Source organism: Colletotrichum scovillei (assembly GCF_011075155.1).
Source record: "Colletotrichum scovillei strain TJNH1 chromosome Unknown Contig00001, whole genome shotgun sequence".
Taxonomy (NCBI): domain Eukaryota; kingdom Fungi; phylum Ascomycota; class Sordariomycetes; order Glomerellales; family Glomerellaceae; genus Colletotrichum; species Colletotrichum scovillei.
The window spans coordinates 4,800,523-4,814,144 of record NW_023336259.1 but is presented as its reverse complement, the minus strand read 5'-3'; the positions used below and the strand labels follow the sequence as shown (position 1 = coordinate 4,814,144).

Genomic DNA, 13,622 nt, shown 5'->3' with positions numbered 1-13,622 from the left:
GCAGCGTTCCGAAGAGAAAATCATGGCACAAATGGATGAAACGTACTTTGTCCGAGGTAGGTATATTCTCTTTACGCACGATGAGCCTGAAACTCCTGAACATGACACCAACTTGTACTAATACGCACCTTCGAAGTTATACGAAGAACATCGCAAGTATCATATTGTGGATGCAGCATACTGGGTGCCCGGCTGTGAAGGACTAGCTCAAGCATATGGGCTGCGCAAGGTCGCAAGGGTGACAACCAGTACACCTGCTCCCCAGGAAGCCCAGCCTTAATCAAGAGGCAGATAAGTAAGCTTAAGTGAAAATGTCCGACTCGCAGCTTAGTTGGTCACTTAACATGCTCGGGTAGTCAGGACGGACTAGCCCGTAACATCACCAATGAATGAATGTTGCATGGCAACCTTGATTTTCCTTCATAGAGGGTAGTATGAGCTACTAGATTGATAGCTCGTATGCAGTGGTTCTTCAACTGTCAGCAGGAAAGTTCCTACACCGGAGAAGCTTTACACCCTTTCCTTCTAGACGGGACTGGACTTGACTTGGACTTGGTTCGCGTTTCAAGTCCATGATAAGACTGTTCATACACCGAAGTACGAAGCTGTGAAAGGGGAGTTTTTGTCATTAGGTCTCTGCTGTTCCCATATGTTGCTCTCAGAGTTGCGTATTGGCGTACTTATTGGCTTTTTTGTTCATCACCAAGCATGGTTAGGTGATGTTGTCCAGCCACTGACCGTTTTAATTCTGCAAGAAGTACTTCGGACCCTAGAACCCAGATTTTGAAATACTTTGCTTCTTGATACGTCCTAATCTCACGTAGATCATGGTCCCAAATACCAAGACTGTCTACGAACTTTGAGAAAATCCAGAGCCAAATCTTGATCTTTTGCATTCAAGAATCTAAACATGTGTATTTGCCAAAATATGGGTGTCGCTCATCTTGGACATCCGTACTTTTCTGGATTGTCCACGCGCCGGCAAGCTGCCGACAGACCCATTCTTTAGGGCTGGTGGATCAAAGAGCCAAGCAATGCTTGATCTCCTCGGAATTGTGGCCCGAGGCTTGGATGCCGCGGAACGCGGTGCTGACGTTGAGCTTGGCACTAGCAAGCGAACCCGTCTACTGGATGATGAGGGTGTAACATAAGCACTGGGAGGTTTCCCATGAAGTAATTGATTGAAATCTGATGTTATACAGGACCCGAACTTTGGATGATGCTGCTAAAGTATTTCAAAGAAGAAAGATCGCACGTGGTCCGGTCCGTGGTTGACTTTGACCAGGATGGATCCTTCAAGTAATACGGTAGCTTCTTAATCATCATGCAACATCGCAATTTTTTCATCTTGGCTAACGTGCTGTTTTAGCGACAAAAGCCCCTCGTTAAAGGTCCGTTAGACCTCGTATTCATCCCACTTGGAAACTTAGTTAGGGTGAAATCCCACAGCGGTTCCCGCGCATATTGTCACATTCGCGGGTTTCACTTCGTGCATGTTATTGCTCCCACCCCAGCCGAAGCAGCTCACCGTGCCGTGATTGGAACGACAATGTCGATCTGCGCGAATAGAAAGGTGGGGTATGATCAGATAAGATGATCTAATCCATCAATTTCATCATTCCTTCAAAGCTAAAAGAGTAAAAACAGCCTGTTGTACGGTCATCTTCAGCAACAGGCTTTCTTGGCAATAATGTAAGGTTACAGAGATGGGGAACCCCAATGACACCTTGCCAAGGTCCACTCGTGGGGATGGTCCGAACAAAAGAGGACGAAATCGTTTCGCATCTCGATTTGAGTGGTTGCCTATTGACATTTTGGGGTATGGTGGGTGAGATGGGAACTTGCCAAGTGGGTTGATGGATGACGGGTACGCTATCTGACGCTATCTCCCCGATGTTTGGAGATCACGAGTAAATTCTCCCAGACCCCTGTCCTTCCCTACCAAATCTGACTTACACGGGCTTTTAGCCTTGATTTCTCTTTTCCCGAGCCATTCGATACGATCCCGTCGATGTCAATCAAGTCGCTAAGCTGTTCGATATTCGGTATTTGACACTGCAGAATTCACAAAATGGACGGCTTCAAGCTCCCCGAAATCCCGGCCTTGACCTTACAAGAAGGCGTTAAGAAGGACGAAGTCGACGCGGAAAAGATTTCTAGTGAATGGCTCTCTAAACTTGAGAAGCGGTTTGCCGAAAAGTCTTTCAGCGACATCTCTGACTTGTTCATCGACGACTGCTGGTGGAGAGACATCGTCGGTCTTTCATGGGATTTCGCCTGCAAGCAAGGTCAAGACAACATCAAAAAGTACCTGGCCTCAGCAAGCCATGGTCTGTCTGAGCTGCAGACAAACAAGCTTGGCGGGCTGAAGCCATTGCTCCTCGACTTTGACGGCATGGTCTGGATCCAAACTGGCTTCACCTTCAGGACGCCGCATGGCGAAGGAAAGGGGTTGCTCAAGCTGGGCAACACTAGCAAAGACGAGTGGAAGGCATGGACTGTCTTTACGCAATTGGAGAAACTCGATTTCCAGAAGGAAGTCGAGGCACGGCACGCGGCTTCGGTTCCGACGCCAAAGACGCCCGTCACGAATGGTGTCAACGGGGTCAACGGCATCAATGGACACACACACGCAGAGCCCGAGGAAGACCTGCAGGTTCTGATTGTCGGCGCAGGTCAGTCTCCTTGCGCAGCTTTCCATATTCTTCTCTCGCTAACACAAGACACTCCAAACAGCCCAAGCCGGCCTGATGCTCGGCGCACGCCTCCAACACATGGGCATCAAAACCCGCCTCGTAGAACGCAGCGCACGCCTTGGTGACTCTTGGAGAGAACGATACCAAAGCGTCACGCTGCATACGCCGACCTACACCGATCACTGGGCGTTCATGAAGATCCCCGAGACCTGGCCGCGGTTCCTGACGGGCGACAAAGTTGCCGAGTTCATGGAGCACTACGGCCAGCTGATGGGACTCGACATCGCCTTCAACACGGAAGTCACAGAGGCTACATATGATGAACAGAAGAAGAGATATCATGTCGAGGTTCGCACGCCTGAGGGAACACGGACGTTGTCGGCGCGGCATGTGGTCTTGGCCACGGGCGTGTACGGCGACCAGCCCCAAATCCCTCAATTCCCAGGGCAAGATAGCTTCAAGGGGCAAATCTATCACTCGAAGTACCATAAGACTGCTGCCAAGATCCCCGATGTAACGAACAAGAAGGTTGTCGTCGTTGGCTGTGCCACCAGCGGCCACGATATCTCGGCCGACTTTGTCACGCATGGAGCCAAGGAGGTGACGATGGTCCAGCGGCATCCAATCTTTTCCATCTCGCGCGAGTCGTGGGAGAACTTCATGCTCTCGCTTTGGACAATTCCAGGTCTGAGTACTGAGGAAGCAGACATTGTGGGCAATGCAATCCCGCTGGCACTGATACGCAGAATGAGCATCGGGTTGACGCAGGCGATGGCCAAGAATGACAAGACGGTGCACGATGGGTTGAAGAAGGCTGGATTGGTGATTAAGGAAGGCGAAGACGGGTATGGGTTGGCGGACTACCAGCTCATCAAGGGCGGGCAGTATTACATCGACCAGGGGGCGAACCAGATGATCATCGACGGCAAAATTCGGATCCAGAGGTGCGAGGAAGGCATCCGAGAGTTTCAAGCGGATGGCCTGGTCTTGGCAAACGGCACGAAGCTCGAAGCGGATGTGGTGGTGCTCGCGACGGGTTTCGAGCAGAACATCGCTACAGTCGAGAAACTGCTTGGGACGAATGTTGCTCAGAGGCTAAATGGGTTCGCAAACTTGGATGCCGAGCAGGAACGCTCAGGTGTAAGTTTACTTATATGAATGCTTGGAAGATTTGTGCTGACTATTGTGTAGTGGTGGCGAGCCACTGGAGTGCCTGGTTTCTGGTACATGACTGGCAGCTTCATGATGTGTCGACAGTTCTCGTTGCCGCTGGCGTTGCAGATTGCGGCGGTTGAGAAGGGCCTGAACACGTCCTACTATGCCTAGAAATGTCAAGATCTAAGGCCAGTCTTACAGGGATGATTAGAGAAGTTCGATAGCGAGCCTTGGCTAGACTGGAGGACTGGAAGGGGGAAAGGGGCAAGGAAAGGGGGAGCTGGTGAGCTCGATGGCCCATCTGGATCCATCATCACGAACTTTCTTTCAACATGGAAGGTAAAACGGTTTCATTCAACATCAAAGATACCCAGAACGCGAAAAAAAAAGAATAATTTTTATAAATGCTGCCAGGCAGAATGGAGGTGACCGCAAAGCTCCCCGAGGAACTCAGAACTCTCGGTCTGGGATGGACCCCAGACCAGGAACAACTGTAATTTGCCCACAAACACAGCCAAAGTCGACTTCAACCATGAGTAAGCCAGGAGACGAAACGGAAGACAGCTTCTCGACCGAGAGAGACAGTCCCAAATCCTCGGTGTTCTTGTTACTGAGAATCAAGGTGAGCAAGGTGAAAAAGGTGGGCCTTGGTCATCAAGGTAGACCCACCTCACCTTGCCTTATGCTATCAGCACGTGATGGCGCGCCCGGACCCGATAAGGACGACCTCCAGAGAAGTGTCCTCTAAATCCATGTGCCAAAGCGTCGGCCGGCCACCTTGGACCCCCGGATCGACAGCTGGCAATAAACCACTACCTCGAAGCAACCTTCGCAACAACACCTCATTCGCGATCGCAGCCCTCTTCACACCCGTCACTCCCCACGACTTTACGATACCCGGACGCGGTCACCCAGATACTCCCAGTACCACAGGCACCACTAACGAGCCCGCGCGACTCTACGAATCGCACGACAAACACAAACCAACACAACATTACCACATCCACACAACCACACAACTACCGCCCAACATGACAGAGCTCACGCACTTCGACCTCCTCCCCCTCCAACTAGACCCCCAATCCAAATCTCTCTCCTCAACCTCCTCCTCGCGCGCCCTCGCCGCCGAGCTCTCCCAACTAAACGCCCTCCACCGCTCCCTCATCACCTCCGACACAACAACCCAGCACGGCGTGCCCCCGCCGCCCATGCCCGTGAACCCCAAGCGCTCTGCCCAGGTCGCCAAGCTCCGCGACAGCGGCAATGCAGAGTTCCACAAGAAAAAGTACGGCGACGCCATCAAGTTTTACACTCTGGGCCTGCAAATGGCCCTCACCCGTCCGCTCTGGGAACCCTCCCAGCTCGTCCGCGAAGAGGTCTCGGGTCTGTACGCCAACAGGGCGCAGGCGCACATGGCGCTGCAGCAGTGGGCAGAGGGGTCTGTCGACGCCGAGGCCAGCGTCGAGGCGCGCAAGGTCGGCAACGCAAAGGCGTGGTGGCGCCGTGGAAAGTGTCTGATGGAGATGGGCAGGTTGGAGGAGGCGAGGGAGTGGGTTGGCAAGGCTCTCGAGTACGAGGGCGAGGAGGGCGAGCTCGTTGCGCAATACAAGGAGATTGAGGCCCGTTTGGAGAAGGCGTAAGTCTGGAAAAAGGCGTATGGTTTCTATCCAAAAGGGGGTACTATGTTCTATACGAGCGCCGAGGAAGTAAAGAGCCATTCCACTCGAAGCACTCAAGAATTCTCATACACAGATATATGGGTATGGCAGCGTGTAGTTCTAGAACGGGTGATGGGGGAGCGAGGGGCTGAGAACCTGGCCAAGCAGTCTCGGGCCTGTCTTGGCAGCGCATAATACCCATGAGAGAGCCGCCTCGCGCATGGAGTTGGAAAGGCCGGGTAGACGCAATGGTTTGGCGGCTTGAAGACTCCCTAGGAATTTGTGATTGTTCTTTGGCGCAGGTTGTCTTGTACTTTGATACAGGCTTGTTTGTTATTAGCCACTACAAACTTTGTCAGCAATGCGGCATCCATCATTTGCGACACTCGCGCCGAACAAACATATCAGATTGGAAATCAGAGAGCATGTGGGTGGATTGGGTCATTGAACATTTCTAGTATACCATAGGTACCACTACCTAAACGTCCCAGTTTCGTCATAGGAACCCCCCATGCCATGACCCCAAGTCTCTTGATATAGACTGAGCGAGTAATGCTTCTCGGAGTAGGAGATATGTAACGCAGCCGGAGCATCGCAATAAACCATTTAAACACTATGCATGGGATGCCATCATTGCGTCGTTGGCGCTCCAGTCATCCTCTGGATATCCCAACAAACCAAAATCACTCTTCACAACTTGTTTGTTTCCACGATGGCCCCATTCCCAAGTCTTAGCCCAAATCCCATATCCATTGTCCCTCCGTATGTCCACTCAGAGGTGTATCGTCTGCCGCGTCTCGTCGTGGGCAATGTTGCACGACGGAGCCCGCGACTACAGCGAGCTATCTAGCCGGACAGCATCAGGTGCGGATTCCACTTCTGCCGTTCCGTGTACGTGTGGCAGATGACCCGTGACGGCCTGGTTCCGATTGTTGTGTTTGTTTGGGTTGTGCGGTAAACATGGCCTGCCACGGCCATTTTTTCGAGGTCAAAGATTGCTCGACAGTCTCCTACGCAGCCTGAGCAGGCTTCTCGTTCAAGGTCTTGCCGCGCGGACGCATGACGGCATCCTGGCTGCTCATTCTCCTGTCCAGCGCGCGTTCCAACTTGGCACCGAGAGCTAGCTTGCTCAGGTTTGCGCTCTTCTCCTCGCTCAGAGTGACTCTTTGCGAGCTGAGAGCCTTGTTCTCCATACGGTCGAGGCCAACAGCGATGTCGGTGATCTCGGCGTGAGCCGAATCGTTTGTCTGAATGGTGTTGGCAAATGAGGGCGCCATGCTATACGTGCTGTATCGCACAGAGGTACGCACCTGAGGGGGGGTTTCTGTTAGTACGGCGGTCATTTTGATCTTTGGTTGAAGAGGACGGCACAGATGGAGGATTCAAGTGAATGAAAGAGGGTCGGCGAAAGGTAGGTAGTAATAGGATTGGACAGGAACGGGTCAAAAGGCAAACAAGATCGGATAGGTGGGTAGCTTGGGGGGGAGGACCGGGATTTGCGGCGTCCAAGTGCGAAAAAGGGCACAGGGGCGGTTGCGAGCGAGGCGAAGCAGGTGAGAACAGACGCAAGACAGATGCAGGTAGGGCAGTTAGGGCGAAAAAGGCAACATCAGGAGAGAAACAAACGTACAGAGGGAGCCATGATGGGACGAGAAGAATCGAGCGAGGTAGGCATTGTGTTGATTGTTTTTTTGGGTTTGGCGAGATCCCTGCGTAAAAAAGGTTCGTGTCGATGTGGCCGTCCAGTCTCAACTATGGTTCGAGTTTCCACAGGCCGGGGCTTGCTTCACGACTGTCGGACCAGGCAAGCAGGCGAGCCGAACAGGGCGAAAGGGAATTGGCACTGGATTTGATTTTTGGTAGATTGTATGACTGCAGTGAGGTGCAGGACTGCTGCTGGACACGGTGCTCTTTGCGGCAGCGGCAGCGGCAGAGGGCGCGGTAGGAAGGGAGCGGTCTCCGGTGGACGTGGCCGTGAACCGTGAAGGTGAGGGCGGACGTGAGCGACTTCTGTCGTTCCTTGGTGCGTTCTCCGTTCGCTTCGGGGGTATGCGTGTGGGCGCGTGTGGGTTGGACCGTTGGCGTCAAAAGATTGAATGGAACAGCCGTTGCAAGTCAAGTTTGGCGAGCTCTGTGAGGTCACTGGAAGAGCAAGATTGCGGAAAATCAGGGACCTGCAGGCTTGTGCTAGGTCCTTGGTTGGCGGGCTGGTGTCTCGAGAGGAGCGAAGTTGTCTACACGGAGGCGAGATGGAGGCGAACTTGTCGGTCGGGGGGGACGATCGATGGGTCTGCACCGGGGGGATTGAGCCTTGAGGTAGTATCGTGGACGTTGAACCTTTGCGGTGGTCCAGAAAAAAAGCAGAAAAAGGGAGCGAGTGGTTGATTGATGACGGAGGAGGGACTGGGTTAATTGGGAGGAGGGAAGACGAAGAGGAGAACGGAGGACGGAGGACGGGTCCAGATGCAGATTGGGAAGTCGCGGCAGGAGGGGAGCACGGAAATAATATCAGGCAGGCACACTGCTGTGGATCTGCGCCTGCCTTTTTTTTCTTGCTGCCCTTTGCACTTTCCACGTCTTCTCCTGGACAGGATCCTGTACGGCGTAGTGCGCCTGCCCGACCTGGGGGTTTGGGACTGGACTGAGAGACGGAGGCCGGGAGTGGACGGAGCCTGGGACGCGCTAAGCAAGGCCACCTGGAGAAGGCGGGCAGGCGGGCCAGGCCAGGCCAGGCACACTTTCTCTCCTTGCCTCTCACCTCTCACATTTTAGTACGCAGCTGGAGGTACCTGACAGGAGTACGTACGGTAATGTAGGTACCTTAGGTATCTCTTTCTCTCCTGGCCTAACTGAGGTGTTCATTCCCATCCCCCTCAGGCTCCGTGCCCGGCACCTGGAAAGCACGGCAAGTAGATGCGTACTCCCTGCGCTTTCCCTCCGAGACTCCAGGTGCGCAATGATTCGAGGTGATGATCGTCGGATGTCAGGTTGATAAGGTAAGGTAGAGGCAGGCACGGAGATGGTACATGACACAGGTACCTTGAAAAGGGGGCCAAAGAGGGAGGCAGCGTCTAGGTACCTACTCAGGTGGGTAGGTATTTGAGAAGGGGCGCCTTCACCCCAAAGCGATTAGGTGGAAAGCACGGCAGAAAGTCACCATCAATAGGAAGGAGAATGGCACTTGTGACTGCTTCAGGTTGACGGTCTACAGATAGATAGATAGGTACGTACGGATTACTGGAGGAAAGAATGCTGGACTTCCGACTTGCACCTGCAGCAGAAGCACCTGCGCTACTGTCACTTGAGATGGGCTAAGCAGAAAGGAGGAAGCAGCCATGTGCAGAACAGGGATCAGGTCATCAGGAAGGGGAGGAAGCGACAAGGGGGTCGGCCCTCCTCCACCAACGAATGAACATTGACCTCTCTCATGCATTCCCCCACTCTCAGGCACGGCGAGGGGTGTTGAGTGAGCCTGACAGCAGGGCCAATCCATGTCTCTCATGGCCGTTTTGCCCGATCAACAACGTGAGACGTGCACCGCGACTGCGAGTCTGCGAGAGAGAGAGATGCAGACAGATACGTCTCTCTGCGAAATAGATACGCAGTAGCTGGACATGAGAGCATCACATCACATCGCATCGCATCACATCGCATCACAATAAGCGCTGCAGCTTCGCTCATACTTGCATTGCGGCACTCATCTACTAGATTGGTATAATATCCGTGGTCTATCATTCAACGCCTCTCTGCAAGACAAGACGCTCTCCGGGGCGCACCCCTTCATGGCATCTTCCGAATCATGTTTACACGGGCCGCAGAAGAGTCAGAGGTCTTGAGCTGTGCATAAGACAACACATATGAGAGTGTCATGTTTCCAGCGTACCGAAATCAGTCAACCAGGTTGAGCCTGCGAATAGCTTGGTGCTCCGGTCATCTAATTCTACAGAGTGATTACCTCGATGCAAAACGGATCTCCGTACACATTGAAATGCAAAATACCTAATGTGCGGGTACCAGTAGGCGTGACAAGATCACCGGTAGATGAGGTGACTTGCTGCATCCTTTTTAACAGTTCATGTGGTACAGAGCAGTTGAGGCGTGTCTCAGCTTACTCTGAGTCTCATTCTTGATCTCACGCTCAGTATCAGTCTCACTCTCACTACCTACCTTTAGGTAGGTAATACAACGCGAACAATGACATGACCGGGAGAGAGGTAAACCATGGCAGGCCCAGGCTAGGTTCCTTCCCTCATCATGACACACCAAGTTCAACCTAAAAATGCTGCACTTTCCTCTCCCGTCTCCGTGGCCTCCGTGGTACCTACCTACCTACCTACCTACCTTGCCTCAAAGTAAGTAGGTACACAGTACTGCAATGGTTGCCGTCCCTTCTTTTCACGTCGGATCTCTTGTTTCTTCCATCTCGCCCACAAACCTTGAGTTCAAACCAGACAGCATCGGGAGAAATCCCAATCCCACATCCCATGCAATGCAGAAACATCCCGCTTCCCTCCAGGGTCAACCCGGCGTCGGCACGGCACAGACTGTTCAAGGCCTCCCCCGGTTCAATCTCTGCATTATTCCGAAGAAAAATCGCCCATTGTCTGGATCCTTGGCCTCGTCTTGCCTTGGCCCTTGGGTTGTCGTCGTCGCCTCCCTCCCACCAGTCTGACTTGACCACCAGTCCTCTCTTTTCGACCGCATGCGTCGACCTGCAGGCCAACAGCTGAAGAAACATGTGTGCCAATCAAAGAAACCCCGACAGAATACAGTCAACTCGCTTGCCAAAACCAGCCGCCCTCGCCGCCGCCTTCAAGTCTTCTACCGGTACCATACCTTCACCACGTCCCATGCTTTATCCCATGCTTTATCAAACCACCGCTCTACCCGACTTACCAAACTTCTTCGCCTCCTCAACCTGCAAGCAGCCTACTGGCCAACGGCCGAGTCTTGTTCACCGTCCACGAAGCCGTGGAATTCCCACAGGGGTACGGAGCCACAATACACTGGCGCACAGGGAGGCTTGCTAGAGGTGCCGCTCAGGCGAATATGATTAACTCGAGTCTGGGAGGAAAGGGGCCAGATGCACAGGGATCGTGACTACCGATTTCGAACGAGAAACCAAACGGCAAAACGCTGCCCACTCGAGCCGATCACCACGCGTCTAACAGTCGCGGTCCAACCGTGAACACTCACACAGCAACGATTACGGTCCGTCCGTCCGTCACACCTCTTTTCGCGTTGCAAGCAGCCTTTAGTTCCAACCTTTTGAAGGGCTTTCCAAGGGGCCCGAGAGCCCCTCCGAACAACCATTAAACCGACAACAGGCAATTCAATCCCGCACTCTCCAGACTCCGCCTCGGCTGCCCCCTCGACCTCACACCCACTTGACCTCACCATGACAAGGAACTTGAGCACCTCAAAGGCACTTGTCCAGGAACGCATCGCCAATTCCACGTGTCGCTTACTGCATCGATTGAGTTCGGGCCTCCCCCTCAAGTCGGGCCCGCGAATGGCCTACCTACGCCCAGAGTCCTTGGAACACGAAATCGGCATCGCATCCGTCTAGTGACAGAACTAAGCAGCAACTCTCTCTCACCAGAAAGTTGGGCCATGATTTTAAATTGCGAGAATTTGGCTTCGAGCTACCGGCTGAATCGTACGAACTGACGCCCACTGACTGACACCGCCGGCCGTACGTGCAGGCTCAGCCAACCACCAGCCAGCCTGTCATGTCTCGGCCACTGTCAAACAGCCGGTGGCTTTTGATGTTGCGATTGTTTTTCGATTCGGCCTAGTCGTTCCCAAGTTCCTCTTCGCCCTCGTCCACTTTCGTGTTTGAAGTCAATGCCGATCCTCTTGGCCCGGACAGGCCCAAAGACCCTGAGAACCCTCGTCAAAGTCCTGTCATGGGTATCATCACCCTCGCGCCTTGGGGCTACAAGTTCGGAGGATAATTACGGATACCTACAAACAGACTGAGCAGTACTCCCGGCTCCGTCGACTGTGTGACACCGTATTAGTGCCGCCAACGTCAGCGCCCTCGGGCACCAAGCTTAGCTCCTCACAAGCGGGGTCTCCATCTTGTACATGGCGCTCATGATGGCTTGGCTTCGGGACCGACGAGCTCCATGACCACAAGGCATGATTGAAAACGGTCAAATAATGGCGATTACGCTTGTTAGACTTGAATCCTGTCGATCGGCATCTTGCGAGACCAGCCACCTCCGGCAGTTCCATCATACTATGATCGATGCCCTCGTGTTTCTCGACCTGCCTACTGCACGGGAATGGTAATCATTGTCTGAGATGTAGGCACACCGTGGCACACGAGGGCCTCGTCTCAGAGATTCAGATGGGCTAGGTATCGTTTTCATATTGGCCACCCTCTCGCGCCATCATCACCACTAGACTCAACTTCTCAGACCACTTTCGATGCGACTCTGGCCTGACCAAACACGCCAATGGCTGTTTCCCCTCATCCCCCGTCCTCCATCGACTTGTACCTTGCTGCTGCATGCACCGCACGTGGCAGACGCACCCATACCTGGCCGCTAAACTTCACCTGGAACTCGTGGACCACATGGATTTTCAACGGACGACACGTTCCTATCAACAATGTGGCCAACCATATAGCTGCCGTCGTCGACTGTTGCCTGCCGTGGAGGATTTGACTTTGCAGTATCTTGGTCTTTCCAAAGCTTCATCTCGAAATATGTTTCCAACGAATCGCGATAGTCACCCAACAGACTTTCCATGAATCAGGCCCTGGGACTGACCTTTGGGAGCCTGCCAATCACTCATCATCTCCCTAATCGTTCGGCCGTAGAGCGTTCTCGGACATCACAATCTGCCAGGCCGGCCTGATTGATTGAAGGTTTCCATCGTCGGGTTTCACTAAGCATGCTGGTCCCAATCAAGATCGTTTCCGGACCATCCCGTCCCATGACTTCCATATAGACTTCATGCTTATACTGAATATCAATACGAAGCTTTGTGGTTTTTCGACTCGGAAAGCTGTACTTGTATGCATGCGGCTTACCCAACAGGCCCAGAACGAACGCCAGAGACTCGAGTCATGGCATCGCTGGAGCTTGAAGTTGCTCCAAATATTTGACTGGGGCAACCACCACGGTACACTGTACGCGCTGAGAAGCTGGGACAAACGGCCACCCACTCAAGCGGTCCGAGTCCCCTCCTCCACGTGGTATCCCGCAGTTTGGTTACAGAATCTTGGGAGCCCTATCCACAGTCAGCGCTTGTTCGGGCTGAAGCTCGCTCGGGTCGGCGAGCAGCTTCGAGAGACGATGGAGCTTTTGCTTATTATGCTGATGGATTCGAACGTCGGCGAGTAATCAGAGTCGACAACGAGCTATGATTCTTTGTGCCCGACATTGGTTTATCACTGAGGAATAAGCTCGAATTCCTGTACGGACGGCAATCGCACCCATCATCGCCTTGACAAGTGCCATACTTTGAGGTGTACTACGTATCATCGCTTCGGGGACACTGTCAGTGGCCTCGATGGACCCCTGCAGCCAACATCTCCAGCCGCACGTCAGCCGTGTTTGTTTGCGACGTTGTGTCGTGTCTGGTGGGCATCAACAAGTTTGTTGTTAGTTCGAAACACTTTCGCTTGTGTGCGCCCAACTCCTTCCCAATTAATCCCTCTCAATATTATCATCCTGACGAATTTACGCCTTGTTATCTTCAGGACTGGGTCGCCGGCACTGCTGCCCGGGTCGAGTCAACTGAGTCGTGACGAAGGGCGGTCAGCTAGCGATACAAGCATTCCCCCATGGCACGTCCCACGACTTGTTCGGGTTTGATACTCCGCTGTCCATCAGTAAATCGCTGTCAAGGTATTCGACCGGCTGCAGCGACAATGTTGAAAAGCAGTTCGCGATGCAACCTCATTCATTTGCGTGTCATGGTCAAGCTCGTTGTCCAAAACTCCCGCAGCAAGCTTGCGCATGGACCATGAACCATGGACCATGCAGCACCTAGATGCGCCCCCCGGCTTTCCGACGGTTTGCTGCAGGTTGCGCGGGGCAATTGTGAGGTCTGCCGGCGTACGTAGATGCATTGGCGAGCTTCCTGGCAGGGACTCGAA

General features: G+C 53.3%; 3 protein-coding genes across 3 annotated transcripts; 2 read left to right on the top strand and 1 right to left on the bottom strand.

Annotated features, from left to right (window-relative positions):
• Window positions 1–2,071: 2,071 nt before the first annotated feature.
• HER10_EVM0002579 (flavin-containing monooxygenase) lies at window positions 2,072–4,022 on the top strand (the record flags this gene model as incomplete). The annotated part of the gene is made up of 3 exons (XM_035472285.1): window positions 2,072–2,675; window positions 2,737–3,836; window positions 3,888–4,022. 3 exons carry the CDS (start codon window positions 2,072–2,074, stop codon window positions 4,020–4,022), a joined length of 1,839 nt encoding a protein of 612 aa, XP_035338103.1.
• An 860-nt stretch (window positions 4,023–4,882) lies between these two features.
• On the top strand, window positions 4,883–5,491 carry HER10_EVM0008276 (tetratricopeptide; the record flags this gene model as incomplete). Its single annotated transcript, XM_035477803.1, has 1 exon — window positions 4,883–5,491. The coding sequence occupies one exon, from the start codon at window positions 4,883–4,885 to the stop codon at window positions 5,489–5,491; it is 609 nt and encodes a 202-aa protein (XP_035338640.1).
• Window positions 5,492–6,519: 1,028 nt separating this feature from the next.
• Window positions 6,520–7,160, bottom strand: HER10_EVM0005936 (uncharacterized protein; the record flags this gene model as incomplete). Its single annotated transcript, XM_035475537.1, has 2 exons — window positions 6,820–7,160; window positions 6,520–6,756 (listed from the first exon to the last, which is right to left on the bottom strand). Exons 1-2 carry the CDS (start codon window positions 6,850–6,852, stop codon window positions 6,520–6,522), a joined length of 270 nt encoding a protein of 89 aa, XP_035338397.1. The 5' UTR covers window positions 6,853–7,160.
• Window positions 7,161–13,622: the final 6,462 nt, after the last annotated feature.